The following is a 19,681-nucleotide window of genomic DNA, read 5'->3' as shown; positions in this document are numbered from 1 at the left end:
GCAGATTTAAGCTGCTCCGTGGGCTTGTGCTGAACGTGCTGGTTGCCCTGGCCGGTGCTGGAACTGTCAGACCTTTCACCCTGCTCTCATCTGGAGCTGCGAGGGGTCAGGGCTGTGTCCTGCTCCACCCCTGTGGTTTTGTCACCGAGCCAGGCTGTAGCTCTGCAGCGGGCGGGCCGTCCTGTCTTGTAATTCGTGCTTGTTCCACCTGAGGGCGCCCTGTCCTCACCAGCGCCCTGGTGGTCGAAGGTTTTTTTCTGCAGCTGTTTTCTTCCAAGGCTCCTTCAGCTCGTCGCCAGCCTGGTGTCAGCCTCGTCCCTTTTCTCTTATTTAACCTCTAACTCCCAGGAGTGACTGCTGGGCTCTCCTAATAAGGTCTTGAAGGGACCTTTCCTGGGAGCCCGGCCTCTCTCGCTAGCACTGTGTAAACCCTGTCAAACAGGGCTGACACACATGCCCAGCCAAGGAGGAAGGGAGGGAGCACCACAGTCCCCGTGCTCCAGTTTTCTGCCTCATGAAGGTCCTGGCAGCAGGAGAAATAGGAGTCAACTCTCCCCCGGGAGACTGCAGTGAGGCTGTGCTGGGTCATGGTGCTGCTGGTGCTGTCTGTGCTCTTGGGTGGAAGTTGGTCCAGGAGGAAGCAGGGTTAGTGCTGAAAGGGTTACTGCAGCCTCTTGGATTTGTTAATACAGTAAAGAGGCCGTTTACTGAGCCAACAGGAAAGTTTGGAGCAGATTGCCAACAGCTTCCTCTTCTAATCCCTGCACCAAACAGATTGTACTGTGTCTCCTTGAGAGGAAGAGCCAGGAGTGCTGTGTGACCTCTGTGGTGTGCTCTAACAATAAACTGTTCCAATGGTTCCACTGATTCCTCTCCCAGCCTCGTGTTTTCACAGAAAATGTTTTGGATGAGCAGGAGTTGCCTTCCTCCTCCCTCCCCTTCTTTACTCCCTGGTCCTGGGGGAGATGTGGGCAGGAAATTTCAGAACAAGCTCCATGTGTGAGAGAAAAACAATCCTGTGTGCAGGATGGCCCAGGAGGGAACTCGTCTGTAACCCACAGCAGTGGTGCCCTGGCATAACCCTGAGCCAAGTCCAGAGGAGCCAGAGGGCTATTTGAGATCCTGTGCACTATCCAATACTGCTGCAAGGGTAGAGCAGCCCCTGCCCTGCCCTCATCACCCACGAGCCAGGAGCAGGGCAGGTACCCTTGGGGCCCCCTGCAGAAGTGATTTCCAGGGGAAAAGGAGGCAGGAGTGAGGGGCTGGATCCCAACAAGGGGGGAGGATGTTTGCAAAGGCAGCTTTCCCACTCCTGGGTTTACAGCAAAGCTGCACAGGGTGGTGGGATTTGGTTTGGGCAGGAATGTCTCTGGAATTGTTTACAAACTGAACTATGAACAGTCCTGGGTGCTGGACTCACAGGGAGCCTGTGGCTCTGTTGCAGTCACAGGGCTTGGGTCTGATCTTCCTCAGCAGGATTTCCTGCTTCCATCTCGGTAGAATTGTCCAACCACCCCCAGCAGCCAGTGCAGGACCCCCTGTGTGCAGCTGCCACCCAGTTCCCAGAATGACAGAGTGGTTTGGGTGGGAAGGGACCTTTCAAGGCCATCCAGTCCACCCTTCTTGCAGGGAGCAGGGACATCTTCACCTAGATCAGCTTGCTCAGAGCTCCATCCAACCTGACCTAGAATGTTTTCAGAGATGGGGCTCTACCACCTCTCTGGGCAACCTGTGCCAGTGTCCTACCACCCTTACAGTTTCCCCTGGCTGTGGTTCTCGAGGCAGGCTGTGCCTCACCACCCCTACACTTCCCTATGGCTGTGGTTCTTGAGACAGGCTGTGCCACACCACCTACACTCAGCACAAGTGCAGGACAAGGAGCTGGGGGAGGGGGGATGGACTCTGAACCATGGGCTGGTCCTTGTTATTTCAGATTTATGTCTCCTCTGGTGGTGGACTCTCCCTGCCTGGGCCAGCTGCACCCTGGACAGTAGCTCAGGCCCCCTCCCATCCTGTCCCTGCTATGGGATGTGCTGGGGTTCCCCTGTCCCTGGCACAGCAGCTGCTCCCTGTTCAATGGTGTTTAATTAACACTCCCTTGTACCCACTCAGCTGTGGCAGCAGGGTGGGAGCTGGCACCCCATGGCGTGAGCTGAGCGTGGAGCTCTTCCAGCTGTGTTTTGGTTGGCCAGATGTTTACTCAAATAGGAGTGTCCTCCTTTGGAGAAAGTCTTTCAGGCCAATGTAGCTCGTTGCTAATTAAACCCTGGAGAACAAAAGCAACCTCCTGCTGCTGCTTCCTGTGCCACCCCCAGGCAGCCTCCCCACTGCCCCCAGTCCTGGCACAGCCCTGGCCTCTTGCCAGAGGCACCGGAGGGGTTTGGGCCACCAGCCAGACCTGCCCATGACAGGCACAGCACGTGTGAAGGTGACAGTGGATTCCAGTCCCTTAATGCTTACAGGAGCAGGTGATTTGTTCCTCCTGCTGGAGTGGCTGCTGGAGTCTCTGTGGCACTTCCAACGTGCCAGCTCCAGTCCAGTTTAACGTGACTTGGGTGGCAATGCAGGATCATCACCTGGCACAGGAGGAAGCAGCTGGGGGAAAGGAGAAGCTCTGTTAGGAGCTTCCAGTCCCTTGCTCTGCTCCACAGAGAAAGTCCCTTTCTAGGGGCACACTGGCTACAGCTGCCCTTGGCCCATGGGCTCTGCCCCCATGCCAACACCCCTGGCATGGGGGCTGTGGGGGAGAGGGCACCGCTGCCAGCGTTATGCAAGTGGCATTGCCTTTAAATAGCCTCAGTGCTGCCCAGAAGGCAGCAGGGCATTGGCTTGCTGGGGCTTTGTTTGCTTCCTCTGCAGCCCACCCCCACCACACCCAGAAAGTTGGCTAGAAGTTGGTATGGGCCAAAGGCCTCCTTGCCACCCCAACAGCCTGGGAGCTTCTCCCCCCTCTTCGTTAAACAGCAGCAGCCCTTTCACTGCTGTTTAACTCAATTGTGTAACACAGCCAGGCTGTGGCAGAGTCCTGACAGTTTCTATGCCAACACAGCTGGGTGGCAGCACTGCCTGGGGGGGGGGGGGAGGCAGAGAGGCTGCCTGCCCCCTCATGGCATGGCTGCACCTCCCCAAAACAGCTGCATACCCCTAAAACAGCTGCACACTTTGACACAACTGCAACCCCCCAGAACATCTGCACACAACCAGCTGCACACCCTGCCGTGACTGCACACCTCCAAACCAGCTGCACGCTGGCATGGCTGCACCTCCTAAAACAGCTGCACACCCCCAAACCAGCTGCACACCCCCCACAGAGCTGCACACCCCTGACCCAGCTGCATGTCCTGACACGGCTGCATGCCCCACTGCTTCAAATATTTGCTGGAACACCCATGGAAGACAACTGGGCACTGAAAATCCCAGCGGCAGCTGACTTGTGGGCATTTCCTTTGGGTCGGCACCTTTTGGCACAAGTGAGCTCAGAGCTGTGGCTGGGGTGCTTGGCACAGGGGGCATCAAGGCAGCCCTTGGGCACAGCTGTCCCTGCAGCCCTACTCGGTGACCCCTGGGCAGCCGCTTCCACCCCACTGGGAACAACCTCACGGTGTCCTTTGTCCTCCACCCTCCTTGGCAAACAGCGAAGTCAGGACCAGGCGCTGCAGAGGTCCCTGCTCCCTGCAGGGCTTAGAGTAGATGACCTTCGAAGGTCCCTTCCAACCAAAATCCTTTCAATGATACTTTAGAGCTGTTTGCAGCAGGGTTCTGCACTTTTCTTTCTCCTCCTCCTCTTCAGCACCCTACACCCCGAGCTCGCCTTGCCCTGCATGGGAGGGATGAGCCCGAGGAGCAGGGTGCTGGTGGGGGCAGCACTGGTGGTGGTTTGTTTTGCACTCAAAGCCTCACAACGCCAACTCCTCCTCCAGCCCCCGGGATGCAGGCTCAGAACCGCGGGGAAGCGGCCGCTGGCTCCTTCCTTTTCCCTGCTCGCATATTTCAAGTGGCCCTGGTGTCACGCTGAGTCACCAGCGGAGAGATGGAAGAGGCTTTGGCAGAGAACAAGCCCGAGGTTTGATAGTTCATCTCGGGGGGTGGGGTGGGGGGGAATCAGCACAATTTCCTAATTAGAGCAGCGATGGGAACAAAGCAGATTTGTTAGAGAGCTGCACGGCGGAGCTGGGGAATGTGACCTTTGCTGGCTCTCAGTGCCAGACTGGAGCTGTCGGTGTACAGTGGTGCTTGGCAGTGGCTGAAATGCTTCAGCAGTGACTGCTCTGACTTAGGAGAGCCATAATTTCACCTTCTAGGGGCAGCCAGACCTGTTGCCAGAGTGTGTCTGATGTGGAAGGAGTCCCTGGGTCACTCTGCTTTGCTATTTTTACCCCAAACCTGGGCTGGTTTCCCTGCCCTGCAGTGGAATGTGGCTCCTCAAGTCATAGCAGAGGGCACACACTGGGTGTCTCTGAAGGGCCAGTGCTGTGGGGTGACTGGTTGTCCCCAGCCCTTTGGGTGCCACTCAGCCAGCCCAGCTGCAGGGCCATCTGCTCTGGGCATGGGCTCCCAGCTGCAGGATCAGGCTGTGTAGGAGAGCTGAAGCTGGGTTGCACTTGGGGCTGGAAGGAGTTGCAGCCAGACAGTGCATGATTAATTAGCAAGAGGAGGAAACGAGCAGAGACCAGTCCCAGGGCTGTGCCTAAGCCTCTGAATCAGGAGGAGACAATGCTCCTGCAGAGCCCATCTGTGCAGAAAGCCTGGACGCCGAGCAGGAAGCTGGGCGGCCTTGAGACTAGAAGAGAAGAGGTAGGAATGGCTTCACATGCTTCAGTCCTGAGAACCAGCATTTGTGTGCAGCCTGGAAGCTGGTCAGGGTTGTGACAGCCTGACCAGGCCTGTTTGACAAGGCCATGGAATGAGCAAAGGTGACCCACGGTGCCATGGGGCTGGGGTCTCATGCCAGCCCAGAGCTGTGTCCTCTTGACAGAAAGGAAGAAGTGGCACGGGGCAGGTGATGACAGTGGGGCCTGACCCTGTCCCTTCATCCTTGTCTCTGTGACCTGCCCCTCTGCAGCTGACTGATCCTTCTCAGACTGAGTAGGGCTGGGTAGGGTGGGAGGAAGCACCCAAAGGTCCCTACAGCACTCAAAGGTCCCTACAGTACCCAGTGGTACTGTGCAATGCATGGGCTGGGGGCACTGCCCCATACACTTCCCCAAGTTCAGCAACGTGATGCCAAATCCCATAAACTATTCCTGTTATTCCCAAGTATCCCCAGAGATCTCCTTAGCAAGCTGTAATTCAGCATTACTCACCCATGAAAGCAGGAGCTGGGGCAGAGGAGGAGCAAGAGGGGCTCTGGGCTGCTCAGCAGCCTGGGAATGGGGCCCCCAGCACATATTGAGGCACCTCTGGAGCACACCAGTCCCCTTCCTGCTCCCATGCCAGTGTGGCTTAGCACAGGTTGGCTTTGCTGTTTGCCTTGGAGCTGAGATTTCTCCCTTCTCAGCCTTCCCTGCTCCCTGAAAAAGGCAGCATGGCCAGGGGCTCATCTGTCTCTCCCAGGCCAGTGCCATCTCAGCCACCCCTTCCTTGCCTCTCCCATCCCACTCGGTGCCTCTGCTCCCTCCATCTTCCCAGTCCCCATCACAGCTCGCTGCATCCGCAGCGCTTTGTTCTCCCACCCACTCCCTGTTTCCTCCGTCATTCCGGCTCCTCCCTGCGCTTGCTCTCCCCAGGAGCCTCCCAGGAGAGCTGAGGCTCCTCCATGCCGGCTCCCTCGCATTCCCATGCAGCCTGGCCTGTGTCATCCCCGCTGGAGCTGCTTGGTTCTGCCCACATTCCACCCGCAGCCATCCCCACAGGAACCAGGAAGGGTGAGGGTCTGCAAGGGACACACCAGCAGGTGCCTGCCCCCCCTCAAGCAGAAGTTTGGAGCTCTGGGACACGCTCTGGCCACGCTGTGGCTTTATTTTAACCAGGCAGGCAGCTGCTCCAAGCTTTGAACTGGGCACAAGAGCATCCCAGGCACCTACCAACAAAGCTCTGCCTTGCATCCCACTCCCTTAGGGGTGGAGCAGGGGGATCCAGGGGAGTCCATCCCCGCAGCTGAGTGCTCCGTGTTGATTTATTTATTGCCACCGGTGAACCTGAGACCTGAGACCGGGTCCCAGCCCCAGCAGCCAGCCCAGGCTGCCTGTGCCTGCCTGCCAGCCGTGCCAGTGAGGGCAGAGCTGCGTTCCCAGGCCAGGCTGAGCTCAGCCCTCGCCGTGAGCAGGACCACGTGCGCCGAGGCAGCCAGCGACAAGGAGAGAGCTGCTGCGTCACATCGGGCAGCAGAACTCTTCCTGGGATACAAATACCTGGAAACAGCAGCTCACGCTGCAGGGAAGCTCGGTCAGAGGCCGCTCTCAACGGGATTAGGGAAATGTGCTGGGAACGATGGGGACCAGTTCCTCTGCTGTGCCTCAGTTTCCTTCTTAGTAACATACTCCTGAGCTGTGCTGTCACCCGCAGGAGTCCCGGGAGGGAGGGAGGGTGTGCAGGCAGGAGCTGGAAATTGCTCTTGCTGCCGTTTCAGGCTCGGTGCTGGATCGCAGTGCTGCAGCTCCCACCCGGTGAAATGAGAGCCTGAATTGTTCATCCTCTGCTAATCCCCAGTAAATGGCTTTACTTGCTTTGCGGCTTGTGCTCGGGGGGATTTAACCGGCTAAGAGCTGCTGGTGCACGCAGGGAACCTCCAGGTTTCTGACAACTTTGAAGTCCTGACCCTACAAAGCAGAAGGTTTGAATCTGTGTGCCTCGGTGTAGCACGGGGAGCAGCATCAGTGCTCAGTGCTGCTCGCTCAAGGTGCCTGTGGGGAAGGGGTCAGCACTCACCTGCACAAGCGGTGATGGTGCTGGCCAGGCACTGCAGCTGCTCCCAGCTCCTACTGGCACCCAGGGGGTGATGACCATGTTGCAGAGGGAAGAGCCATGTTTGGGTGGGTGGCTGCAGGACCCAGGTTTTGGTGGGGGGTTTTCCACCCCCAGCTCCTGCAGAGGTGCTCAAAACCAAGCAGGAGCCAGTCTGGTGTTTACAGATTCACAGACTACATCAGCGTGGAAGGGACCTTCAAGGTCATCTTGTTCAACCCCCTTACAGTCAGCAGGGACACCTCCAGCTAGGGCAGGCTGCCCAGGGCCACACTGAGTCTGATCTCAACTGTCTCCAGGATTGGGCCTTGACCAGATCCTTGGGCAACCTGTTGCAGTATTTCACCACTCTCGTTGTGAAGAACTTCTTCCTTATGTCCAGCCTAAATCTCTCCTCCAGTTTCAAACCATTGCTACCCCAAATCCTATCTCTACAAGGCCTTCTAAACAATCCTTCCCCAGCCTTCCTATAGGACCCTCCACCTGCTCATCAGTGAGGCAGAAGCCCAAGCTGAGCAAGGTGGGTGGGGTAAAGCACGTCCTGTACTCACAGCTGGGTTGGTTTTGCCCAAACCTGATTCCCCAGTGAGCCCCTCTCTTTCCCCACAGCTGTCAGGAAAACCACATTTACATTGTTTTGGAGCTAACTCACTCCTGTGCAGCATGGAGAGGGCTCACAGCAGAGCAGCAGGGCTCTGATAGGGAAGCCATCTGTGAGACACAAAGCACGGAAATTTCCTGGGGATCTCTTTAACAGGGGGATGCTGGAGGACATGTGCCTGCCCTGCACTGGGCTCTGGGCAGGGGTTGCTGACGGGGCCTGGCTTCAGCTGTTCCTCTCAGGACCTAGCAAAAAGAAGGAAAAAAGGCACTTGTGGGGATGTCAGCTCAAGGTGTGTGTGTGCAGGGAACAGAGCAGCCTCTGCCCTAGGCCTCACGATGGGACCATGCTGGACAAGCAGGTGGGTTAGAGATAGAGATTGCTTCTACAGCCTGGCATCTACAAAGGTGCCTTGGTCCTTGCTTGGTTTCTCCTATTCTGACACCATCTCTCTTCTTTCAAGGTGCTGAGAAGTGAACAGTGACCACCCAGAGCTGCTCCCGGTGGTGTATCACCCACCCATGCCCCTTGGCAGAAGCACTGGAGGGATGGCAAGAGCCATGGGACTGCGTTTCTGTTTCCTCCTCTCTATCACCTGGTGGTGACACATCACATTCAAAGGCATGAGGCATTATAACTCACTTTTATTTTTCCCTCTCTTCTGTGTCACAGGAAACTTTTCCTGAGGTGTCCAGCTCCCGCTGACCCCAGGCAGCATGGTTTTCCCCTCCCTGGGCAGCTATGCCACCCTGCAGCCACCTCCCTCCCCACGCAGCCACCGCACCCACCTGTGGAGGCATTTTGGTGAGCAGTGAGCACATGTCCACCTCAGTGGCAGCCCAGAGGAGCTGTTGTCCACAACTGTGTACCACCGTTGCCCTTGGCCATCACCACCCCAGCATGGTGCTGGGACATGTGACCTGGCCGGGAGAGCTGGCACGGTGCCATGCTGCTAATTAAGAAGGAACCTAATGAAACCTTGAAAATAGCACAATTTCCTCCCCACACCTGCAGCCGAGCGGGGTGGATTACATAAGTTGGTGTTGCCACAGCAACTTCACTCCACCCGGGGCTGGAGGTGCCCAGTGCTGTGTGTGCTGATGTGCTGTCACCCCAGGGAGGGACCCCGATTTTGCAAAGGGGAGGGATTGCTCCAGTGACAGGGACGTGTGCCAGCTCCCAGGCTGGCAGGGCTGGGGCAGGGCAGGGCTGCTGCGTGTTTATCCTGCTGGTGCTCCAGGTCTGGCACGGTGGGTTTCCCATATAGCACCCACCAGGTTTGGCTCCTCCAACACAGCCTTCATGGTGGAAGGTCCCCACCTTCCAAAAGTCACGAGAAGCACCAGGAGTTGCCACAGGGATGCAGGTAACCCGTGAAGGACTCTGACACCATGGTTACCCTGGGCACGCTCCAGCTGCTGCCAAGCCCCAGGGAGTGAATCACCCTGACAAAAAGTCAGCTAGCAACACAAATAATAAATAAATAAAGCAAGCAAGCAAGCAAAGCAAATGTTACAGCACGAGGCAACAGCAGGTTTTCCTCCTGTGAATTCTGTGAACTCCCAGGGTGCTCTGGGAGGCTGCAGGGTGGCAGCTCCGCCCTGGGCTCCGGCACAGCCTCATGGCACAGGGGTGGTATGGGCAGTGTGAGAAATATTGGCAGCACAGGCACTGTGGGGGATATGGGCAGTAGGGACAGTATGAGAAATATTGGCAGGATGGGGAAGATGGGCAGGATGAACAGGATGAAAGTATTGGCAGTATGGGCAATGTGGGGAGTATTGGCAGCATGGGGAGCACAGGCAGCGCAGGCAGTATGGACAGTAGGAGCAGTATGGGCAGCACAGACCAGCCCCGGGCAGCTTTTGTCAATCAAGGGGTTTTGACATGGTAGAAGCCAAGGGCCACTATGATTTGGCAAATCTGTGCCTTCATGAGAGAGTGAGAAGCCACTGGCAGCTTCCAGCCAAAGCCTCACTTTGGGACCAGAGGGCACAAGGCAGAAAGGTTTGCAGTAATCAAATTTCCTGGGGATAAGGAGAAGCAGAGGATGGCAGGAAAGTAGAGCGGCTGCCAGCGAGCAGCCCTAGATGCCAGAGATTCTCAGAGGGTCGTCCCAAAAGGGCCTATTTTATTATAAGAAATTACAAATCCTTTTATCTTCCTCACCAGAGGAACAGCTTGTTTGAATTGCTGGGCTGTCACACTGGAATTAGATGCAAGAACCCCCCACATCCATGACGTAGCGAAGAACTTACATAACACAACTAAAAATAAGGTGATGGAGATGCGGATGGAGGCACTCTCTTCCCGGACACTGGGGCTGAAACTCTTCACTGGCACTAGGAAGGCAGCAAGGTGCCAATGTCTGGCTGAGGGAGTGGCATCCCACCAGAGCTGACCAGCCTGGCCACTCGGGATTGAGTGAGCTTGAGTGGGGAAGGGGCACCTGAGTGGCTGCAGGCAGCTGGGCATCCCTCCTGGGAACGTTACCCGCATCAGCCTTGTTCCCAACTCCCCCCTGAGGTTACATCCCATCATTGTTTGTCTCTCTCAGGCTCCAGTGGGAATGGGTTAACCAGGTGCTCCAGAAAAAAATGGCAAAAACCCTTCTCAGGGGTTTTTAATTCTTCCCTGCCCTTTGGAGTGTGAAACCTCTGAGGGTGTAGAAGCCAAAATGGGACTCTGTGGCCAGAGTGAGTGGTTGCCTTCAGTGCCCACCTTGCTCCTCACCAGGGCTGGGATGGAGAGCCAGAGGCAGCATGGGAACAGAAAGGAGAAGTTTGGGGCCAAGGTATCAACCTGGGCTGCTTGGGCTCCTTGTTCTTGGAACTGATGGAGGAGATGACAGAAAAAAAACTTGCTTAGATGCTTAACTGTTTCACCACTCTTGCAGCAGAGAGCAGGGAGAGAAAGGTTTGGCCTGAGGGCCAGGATGAGACAGCTGGTGGCAGTTTGCAGCTGGAGCCTTCCAGATGTTTCTCGTCTGTATGGCCATAGGCATGGGGGGGACAGCCCCGGCCCTGTAAAGCTCTCTTTGAACCACAGACCTCACTGCAGAGTGGCAGCTGTGATGACACAGGGCACTGGCTCTGGGGCATTGTCCCACTCCTCATATCCCTCAGGACCTATGCAGGGTAGGGATGGGAAACATGGGGATCTGCAGCTTCAGTGTCCCCCAGGGAGGGCTGGGAAGGGCCTCCTGGGGGAATCCTGGTGTTTGAGGGGTGACAGGGTGTGAGCCTGGTTCTCCTGGCAGTGGGACAGCATGGGGACAGTGTGGAGGCAGTGAAGGGCTGCTGCTTCTTCTGCCTTGGGTCTCCCATGGGTCAAGCTCTGCTCCCAGCTGAGGACCAGCCCAGCAAGCTGTGCTGCGCTGTGCTCTCCGTACACCATGGTGACCACTCAGCCCTCTCCTGGCCTTCCTGGATGGCATCTGCTCTCTCTTCCCCACCACCCTTCACACCACCAGCTGCTCTTCTTCCAGCTGGTCCTCACCTGTCCACCCCACCCCACACAACTGGGAATGGGGCACAGCACCAGGGATAGGATGAGGTACAGCAGGGATGTGGAGTACAGAAAGAGATAGAGTGGGGTAAAGTAGGGATGTAGTACAGAGTAGGGTGAGCGATGATATGGGGGTGTGTAGGATAGGTTATGGGGTATGGAGGGGGTATGGGATGGGGAATGTGGGGTGTAGGGAGAGGGATGGGAGTGGGGTATGAGATGGAACACAGGGTGAGGAATGGGCTATGGAAGGGGTAGGGGATGGGGCACAGCACGATGCATCCCACCCGCCCCTCCTGCCCCACACCGAGCTTCGGCGCTGTCCCGCCGACCAGCTCGTCTCAGGCCAGGCTGTCCCGGCTCGGCCCAGCTCGGCTCGGCTCCTCCCCGCGGGGCGTATCCGGGCGGAGCGGGGCGGGCCGGGCCGGCGGGGAGCTGATAAAAAGCGTCGCGGCGGCCGTTCCGCGCTTCTCTTTTTCATCGCCGGCTGCTTCTACGCTGCTCCGCTCCGCACCGCTCCGCGCAGCCCCCGCCGCCCGCCCATGGTGCTGCCCGGCCCGCCCAGCATGTCCCGCTCCGAGGAGGTGCATCGCCTCACCGAGAATGTCTACAAGGTAAGCTTCTGCAACAAGTGTCCGCCCGGCACCCGGCATCGCCTTGTTTGGGGGGGAGGGATGTGCTTTTATTTCCCCCACACACACACCCGTTTATCCCCACCCTTCATCCTTCCATTGGCTGCGGGGGCAGAGCGGGCTGCGAGCGGACGGAGGACCGGGGCGGGGTGGGGGCGTTGGGGACATCGGGGGATGCCAGCACCGAGCGCCCGGAGCCAGTCGGGCTGGGAGCTGCTGCCGGGCCCTCGCGGCTCCGAAGCTGGGAGCGAGGAGCAGCCCCGGGCACCCCGAGCCTTTTCTCCGGTATCTCTAACCGCCCCTGGGCACCCCGATTATCCCTCCCAAGCCTTGGTTGAAGCCCCCCCGTGGGTGCAGGGCCCCGCGTGGGAAGGTGTGTAACCCCCACGGGTGAGCAGTGCTGTCCCCAGATCACCTCGGTCCAGGGCAGGTTTGGGCAATCCCTCGCTTTCCTGAAGCAATTAAAAGTGGTCAGAGCCTTTTCTGTGCCTTGAGCACATCTGGAGTTTGGGATCTCATGATTTTTATTTTTCCTTCTGCTTTGCTCCTGGTATTGTGAGAAAAATCAAATAATTTATGTACTTTAATTTTCCTGGTGAGGGGAAGTGGTTTCTGCTCTGCTGGGTCCTGTGACTGAGCCTAATAAAACCCTTCTAGCCTAACATGTAATGCAGGATGTCATTTGTTAAACTGGAGAGCTTGCATGATTTCCTGCATTTTAAGTGCTTAGATTGAATTACCTGGGAGCATAAAGCAGAAAAAAACACCACCCCTCTGAGAGAAAAAAAATCACTACCAACAAAAACTACCAAGGTAGTGAAGTTCTAAACTCTTGGACTGGGAGGATGTTGGGGCACAGCAGCTGTTTGGAGGAAGCTCACAACACCAAAAATGTGGCTGCTCTGAATGTAGAGCAGGTCTGTGAATGGAGCTTTGTGCCTGCAGCTGGGACTCTGGTGTCTGGGACACCCTCGTGCCCCCCAAACACAGTTGTGGGACCCAGGCTCACCACTGTCCTGGCTGCTCTTGGACCTGGGCAGAGCCTGGCACCATGGGTGGTGACCGTGTCACATCCCATGCAGGGCAGGAGCTGTTGCCTCCCAGGGAGCTGAGTGTTTGCATATTGGCACAACACTGGCTGCTGCCTGGACAAACAGGGTTAGAGCTGCTGGAGCATGTCACCTGGCTGTGCTGGTCCCCTGGATTGGGTGACAGTGTGGTTGGGTTGGGAACAGCTGCTGGGAACAGTTTCAGCAGGTGACTCAATTGTTGTTTGAGGTCTGTTGCCCTCGAAGCACTGTGCTAATGAGAGGTTTGCAGAGTAGGTCACCGCTTCACTGGGCACAGCCATGTAAGGATCTCACAGGGTGGCTTAAGACATCATCACAACTGTGCTTAAATGGTGCTCATTCTCCCAGGAAATGAGGGGTAAAGGGTGAATGTTGGGCAGGCTCTTCCATTGCTTCTGACCATTGGCCTCATTGCTCCTGAGCTGTGGGTCTAGAGATGGAGAGGGGCACCCTTGGCTTGGACCAAGTGGCAGCACCATCTCCATTGAAGCCTGGCTGGTCTGGCTGAAGGGCAGAAGGTCTGTGTGGGCCTCAAGAGCCCATGATGGACTCTAGAGGAGTCCAAAGGTCTCCATCAGTTAATGAACACTTTAATTTGTTGATATTTTAGTGGGGACAGCTGGAGTGTGGGGACTGAGGACATGGAAATGGAGTCAGATCTCATGGGCTTCTCCAATTCAGTATCTCTCTGCTGGTAACTGGAGGAGGCTGATCCTGACTTTGCATTCCCTATGGTGAATGAGGAACCTTTTCTCCTCTGGAGGAGATGATGCTTTTCTTGGACTCTGGAGATGTGTAGCGTGCGGTGTGTGCAGGAACCTGGTGTTTTCCCATTTCTTTGTGGACTTCTGTGATCTCCTGGAGCCCAAGATGAGGTCTGGAGGCTCAGGAACTGTGTGAACTCTGCAGAGCTTTGTAAGCTTTGGAGTCTCTGTCTAAAACCACCCTCAATGCCTCAAATCCCCATTGCTCTAAGTATATTTTCTGGCTCATGCTTTTCTGGTGTGTGTCTTAACCTTGAACACTGCTGTGGTCAGGAGGAGACAACCTCAAGGAAGGAGGATGATGCTGGGGTGGTTTGGATCTTGCCTCCTCACAGCCCCCAAACCTCTAGCCACAGGGGTGCAGGATGGGCGGCCAGCCTGTGCTTTTCTTCCAGCTGCTGCCATTGTCTTGCTGGGGTTTTGGCAGCTGCTGGACAAGGGGGTCGAGCCGGTTCCCTATGAGGTCTGGAGCGGGAGCTGCTCCCTGTGCCAGGCACCCTCTCCCATCCAGGCTTTCCCGAGGCGCTCTGCTCGGGAAGCCCATTGTAATCATCCTGCAGAAGCAGCGCTCGCCCTCGGAGTGACTGTGCTAATGAGATGGTGGAGGAGCTGTCAGCCGCCCCCGTGCCCGTGCTGCCACTCCAGGCAGCTGCCTACACGTGTAGTAATTACAGAGGGAGACGGAGGCTGCTGGCACCTTCCACCAACGTGATCCCACCTTCCCTGGCGCTGATTCACTCGCGTGGACCCCGTTGTAGCAGTGCAGCTGCCGGGCTGGGCTCTGAGCATGGAGGGGTGAGACCTCTCTGCCTGTGGGCACAAGGCTGGGCGTCTCTCTGGGCTGCTCCCCGTGCTTTGCTCGCCCCTTGCACGGGATCTTCTGTTTGCAGGAAGGAGGGGCTGGCAATTCTTCCTTCCCCCCCAAAGCCAAATCTGTCTGCTTTTGTGACAGGTTAGGTTATTGCCGTTTGCAGGCCAACCTCCATTTCGCTCCGCAGCCGTTTCTCCGCGTGGAAGATCGTTTTGCAATGGTGTGTGAAGAGCTCTGCCTTCAAAGAGGTGCTTGCTTTAAAATGCCCCAAATCAAAGCCTAATTGTCTCACACCGATGCAGGCATAGTGCCTGAGAGTCATTTACTACACATCAGCCCTAATAAATGTTACTGCCGGCATCACAGCCTCTTGCCTCATTATCTCCAGGTCCAGAGGGAAGGGGAACGATTCTTGTTCAAGTGAATCAGAAGGGAGGTTGTGGGTGGCCTGGTGTGTTTGGCAGCGCAGGGACAATGTGATGTGACAGGAGGAAGGAGCTGGCCCCTGCAGTTAGCCTGGTGCCACCCTCAAATTCCATGTGCTGTGCTCCCTGCTGTCTCTGTTCCCTGCCCTAGGGCATCCTACACCCCAGATATGGGGAACCAGTTGGCTAGGTGTTGGGGCTTCGAGCTGGCAGAGCATGGCTGCAGCTGACGGCAGCACCCTGCTGCTGCTGTGGGCAGTGGGTGCTGTGAGCCTGTGTGGGAGCAGGTCAAAGTGCTGCAGAATTCCTTCCCCAGCAGTAACTGCAGAGGATGGCAGGTTGGAGGCTGGGCTTGTCCCACAGGGAGCAAGGCCCAGGGCTGTGGTGCTTTTATAGGGCAATGAGCTTTTGCTGGAGTTGCATGTCTGTAGGCATCTTGGCTCTGCAGCGGTGTCCTTTTGGAGCGAGGCTTGGTGCTGGGCTGGCACAATGGGTCTGGAGGCAGCCATCGAGGCTTGGCTTCAGCTTCTGCACTGCTCACCAGTGGGGTGGTGATGTGGGGCTGCCCTTGCTGTCTGCTGCTCCATTCCCTCTGTGCATACCTGCAGTCTGGGAGAGTGGTCTCTGTCTCTGCTGAAGCTGGTAGGTACATCTCCAGGCTGTCGAAACTTAGGGATTAAGAAGTGTTCTATAGCTCCTGAATTGCTGAAGGTGCCCTCCAATCACTCCCCTGTGCTGCTGGCTCCTGCTGCTGAGAGATGGTGCTCCCTGGGGTGGAGGCAGCTGCTGACTCCACCTTTGATGACTTGTTGCATCGAGTCTGCTCATGGCCAAGGTCCTGTGCTGCTTGTGTTGTGGGCTGGGTATGTCAAACATCTCCTCTTAGAGCTGCAGCCTTTCACAGAGTCAAGCCCCTTGGAGCAAAGTCTGCAGGGAAGGGGCTGGGGAGACCCTCCTTACTTGGCAGTGGAGATCTTGCCCATGGGGTGCTGGGGGGCCTCTGTGGAGGTTCCCATTCCAGTTCCTTAATGCCCAAACCCCAATCACAAATATGTTCAGCCTCGGATCCTTCATCCTCTGATGCAATAGTCAGTAGAAACCAAATCCCTTTAGATGGGGACCCTAGTTTGAGGTTTTCATGTTCTGGTGGTGGTGATCTTGTTCTGTTCTGTTTTTTTTTTTTTTCTTTTTTTTGGGAGGAGGCTTTTTTTGTGGGGTTTTTTTCCTGCTTCCCTTGTTCCTGAGCTCTTTCTCCAGTAAAAGTTGGGCTTGGCCTTATCTGCCTTTGGGGCAGGATGTTGTGAAAACCTGATCTGGAGGACCATGGCTCAGCTGTTCCTGTGGTTTGGTGCAAGCTTTGGGGAGAACTCAGTGAGGTGGGTTTGATGACAGCAAGGGAGGGAGGGCTGCAGCACTGCAGCCACGAGCAGCTGGGGTTGTGAGACGCTGCTGCGGGGTTGTGTGTTGTGGTGCACCGAGATCCCAGGGACTGCAGGACAGGCATGATCCCAGCGGTGGAGCTGCTAGGTGGGTGTGTTGTAAGCAGTTGAAATCAGCCCTCCTAACGAGTCCAGCAAGGCTGGTCTCCCAGGAGAAACTTGGCTCTTGAGGCTGTGGGGCCATCTCCTGATGGCACAGGGCAGGGTGAGCTGAGATGGAGGCAGCGCTGGGCTTGGTTTGGGCATTAAATATTAATACAGAAGTAATGAAGGCTTTCCTGGAGCGGGGCTGACCCATTTAGAAACCAAACTTCCCTGTAGCTGAGCCACTTCTGCAGTGACTGGTGTAGTGGAGAGTCCTATGGGGCTTCCTTCTCTGGTGGCACTTATTCATGGTCATATAATGTGCTGCTGTCAGCCATGAGTCACTCAGGAAAGCTGTGGGTGCCAGGCTAAGCCTTGGCCACTCATGCCACTGTGCAGTGTCAGTCTTGCAAGGAGCCATCACACCTTACTGCTGCATAGGGGCATTGAAGGATGGTTCAAGGAAAACACTGAAGTTGGGGTTTAGCTCAAAGTCCATCACTTGTTTTTACTGAGGTGTCCAGGATGTGCCCAGGCTATGTCTGTCAGGGGTGGCCCAGGGCACAGCTCATGCTGTGGTATTCTTGGTAATGCTCATCCCTTGGTCACATCCAGGACTTCCTCATCACTTTCATCCCTGGTTGTCTGGCCACTTGCTCTGTGGAGAAGAGGCTGCACATGAGGCCTGGCTCTAATTAACAGCACAGTAATGAGGACAGCCTGTACATGGCTGTGAATGGTGAGGTCCTGTTCCAGCCATGCAGTGGTGCAGAGCTGGGTGCCGAGCAGACCGTGGCTACTGATCATCTCCAGTCCCAGCAGAGCAGAGGAGCACCTGCTTTGTATATTGCTCAGTGTTTGGTTTTAGGAGCTACCTGGCAGGCTGTGAGGATGGACCTGGGTGGGGAGAACTGTGCAGCCCGGTTTTACTCTTTTTAAAGCCCTTAAGGAAGTGCTGTGAGGTCTTCCCTACACAGGAGAAACCTGATACAACCTGAACCAGCTCCATTTCCAGCTCGTTCTTGGAGAGGACTGAAATTTTTACTCAAGGGCTGATTATTGCAGCATTGGGAGCAGCTGGCAGATCCTTGCTGTGTAGCATGGAGTGTGGTCAGAGGGGAAAGATGGAGGCCTTATTTTCTGTTGCCTCTTCTCCCCCTAATTCAGCAGGACCGTGTTCTGGAGACCTCGTGCTTTGCATTAGTTTCATTTTTGGCAGCTGAATAAAGCTGTGCCAATCCCAGAGAGCTGAGTGGTATTACCCAGGGAATTTAGTGCAGTGGAACAAAGCAAAGCCCTTTCAACCCTTAGCTGCCAGGTTGGGTTTTTTTTGGTCTGTGTTTTTCTAAACTCTGCCCAGGCGGCGTGTGGAAGGCAAACAACTTGTGGGTGGTGCTGATGGAGCAGAATTGGAGGGAGAATGAGGCTTGCTTTCATTACCGGCATTTTGCTGAATATTGGCTTTGCTGCAGTGTCCTGCAGACCTGGCTGCTTCTGGCCAGCTGAAGGAAAGCCCTCCCAAAACCTTGTGTGGGCACCTCTGCCCTCCCAGCTGCATGGGGCTGCGGTATGGGGGGGGGGCAGCCAGTGGTGATGCAACCTGCGGCATCACGGGAGGGGTGGCAGCACCTTGCTGGCTGACTTGGGTGTGTGAAGTGATTGATTGTTGAGCTTATGTTCTGTGCCATAAATGTTTGTTGTTGTTTTTTTTTTCCCCCCCAGTATTTCTCCTTCACAGCTTCTCACCTGGAGGGGGGATGTGAAGGTGTGTTAGCTCTGGAGTCACCTCCCCTCCCCACCCTGGGAGGAGTGAGAACACAGCTTGAAAAACTCTATTTTTATCTCAGCAGTGAAGAGTCTTTCAGTGCCCTCTTCCTGCTGGGCTGTTTTTGTTGGAGTTTCCAGACAATGTTTTAAAGACACTCACTTCACAGCAAGCTTCCTCCTAAAATGTTAACAAATTTTATTTGGCCAGCAAAGAGTTGCCTCCTCCCTTCTTCAGCTGATCAGTGGGACCCATTCTGAGGGCTTATTTCCCTTTATTTATTGCTTTAAAATGGCTGTTGTTGGTCTGTGGCAAGCAGGGACCTACCCAGAGTGGTGCCAGGGCTGAGCTGTGCTTTGGTTCCTTCCAGTTTGGGGAAGGAGCACTGTATCTTGGCAGGGGATTTCCTTGGATCTGCTCCACCACGTTTGTCCCCATGAGACCTGCAGATTGAGAGAGGCTGCTCGAAGTCTGTGGGCATGGCACTGCCCTCCTGGGTCTGCTCCCCATTGCTGCCATCTGTGCCTGGTGTGCCATGGGGACAGCCGGTGCTCAGCGATGGTCACCGGTGCTCCTGCCCTGGCAATGCAGCATGTCTGTGGGTCCTCTTCTGTCATTTATTCCCTAAGCTGTGTGCTTCAGGAGGATGTGTTCCCACAGGCACTGCTGCAGGAGTCATCTCATTGCTGTATGCAGCTATACATACATGTGCATGGACACTTCCTGTGCTTAACCCAGCAGACTGCTTCAGAATCTCTTCCCCACCCAAACTCTATCAATACCTCTTATGCATGAATGTTTTTCAGCCACTCCAGCTCAGTTTGAGCATGGTGGAGGCTGTAGCCATGGCACTTTTGGCAGCAGGAATGTGTCTGTGTCCCTACCATGAGCAGCAGGACACGTCCCTATCTACACCATGAGCATCAGGGATGTGTCCATGTCCCACTGTGGGCAGTAGGGACATGCCCCTGTCCACTATGGGTAGCAGGGATGTGTCCATGTTCCTGTCCCCACTGTGGGCAGCAGGGATGTGTCCCCTGTCTGCCATGGGCAGCATGAACATGTCTGTCCCCCTTCCAAGGGCAGTAACCCCACCCCTCCAGCTGCTTTGTGGACTAACACAGGTAGATCTTTGGTCAAAGTTTAACTGTGACATGGGGAGGCTGGAGCAATCCTCCTCGTCAGTGTTAATTACCTCCTGTGCAATTGTCTCCTGCGATTAGGGAAAGCAGCTCACTATGTGGCTTGTTGCTACAGGTTCATTTTCTCCTTGCAAGCTGAGAGTGTTCACTAAACTGCTGCGTGCTGCCCCAAAGCAGCTTCCACCGGCACCGTGCTGCTGCAGAGCTTTACCTGCAGCCTTAATTAGTGGTGGAGCTCCTTGTTAGCTTTGTGCTCGCCTGTCAGATCTCTGCAGTAGCCTTCTGCCCTTTGCAGGGCTGTGGGATGGTCCTGAGAGCACTGAGAGTTGGTGGCTTTCGGGGCATCACAGCTTGGACATCCTCAAGCTGCTGTTCCAGCTGGGCTGCTGCGCTCCCTGCTCCTTGGAGAATTAAAAGGATTCCTTCTGCCAACAAATACCAGCACCTAGGTGATGCCCCAGCTTGACACTGGGCTCCGAGCTGGTCTCCCTTGCGGGTTCCTGCTCAGTGAAATAAGAAAATGGCTGTTGAGAGCTGG

General features: G+C 55.9%; 1 protein-coding gene across 8 annotated transcripts in view; it reads left to right on the top strand.

Annotated features, from left to right (window-relative positions):
• The first annotated feature begins 11,499 nt into the window (after positions 1-11,499).
• BAIAP2 (BAR/IMD domain containing adaptor protein 2) overlaps positions 11,500-19,681 on the top strand; it is a 49,780-nt gene continuing 41,598 nt past the window's right edge. For 3 of the 8 annotated variants that reach the window (XM_068151246.1, XM_068151247.1, XM_068151248.1), the window contains exon 1: positions 11,502-11,625. In XM_068151246.1, the coding sequence (XP_068007347.1) occupies positions 11,554-11,625 (72 nt within the window). In that variant the 5' untranslated portion in view covers positions 11,502-11,553. Of the gene's footprint in view, positions 11,626-19,681 lie in introns of all 8 variants that reach the window. The other 5 variants (XM_068151255.1, XM_068151253.1, XM_068151250.1 and 2 more) reach the window with 3 other exon arrangements.

Source organism: Melanerpes formicivorus, unplaced genomic scaffold (assembly GCF_026170545.1).
Source record: "Melanerpes formicivorus ecotype bairdi unplaced genomic scaffold, bMelFor1.0.p_v2 SCAF_21, whole genome shotgun sequence".
Lineage (NCBI taxonomy): Eukaryota > Metazoa > Chordata > Aves > Piciformes > Picidae > Melanerpes > Melanerpes formicivorus.
This window is presented reverse-complemented; position numbering and strand designations above follow the sequence as displayed.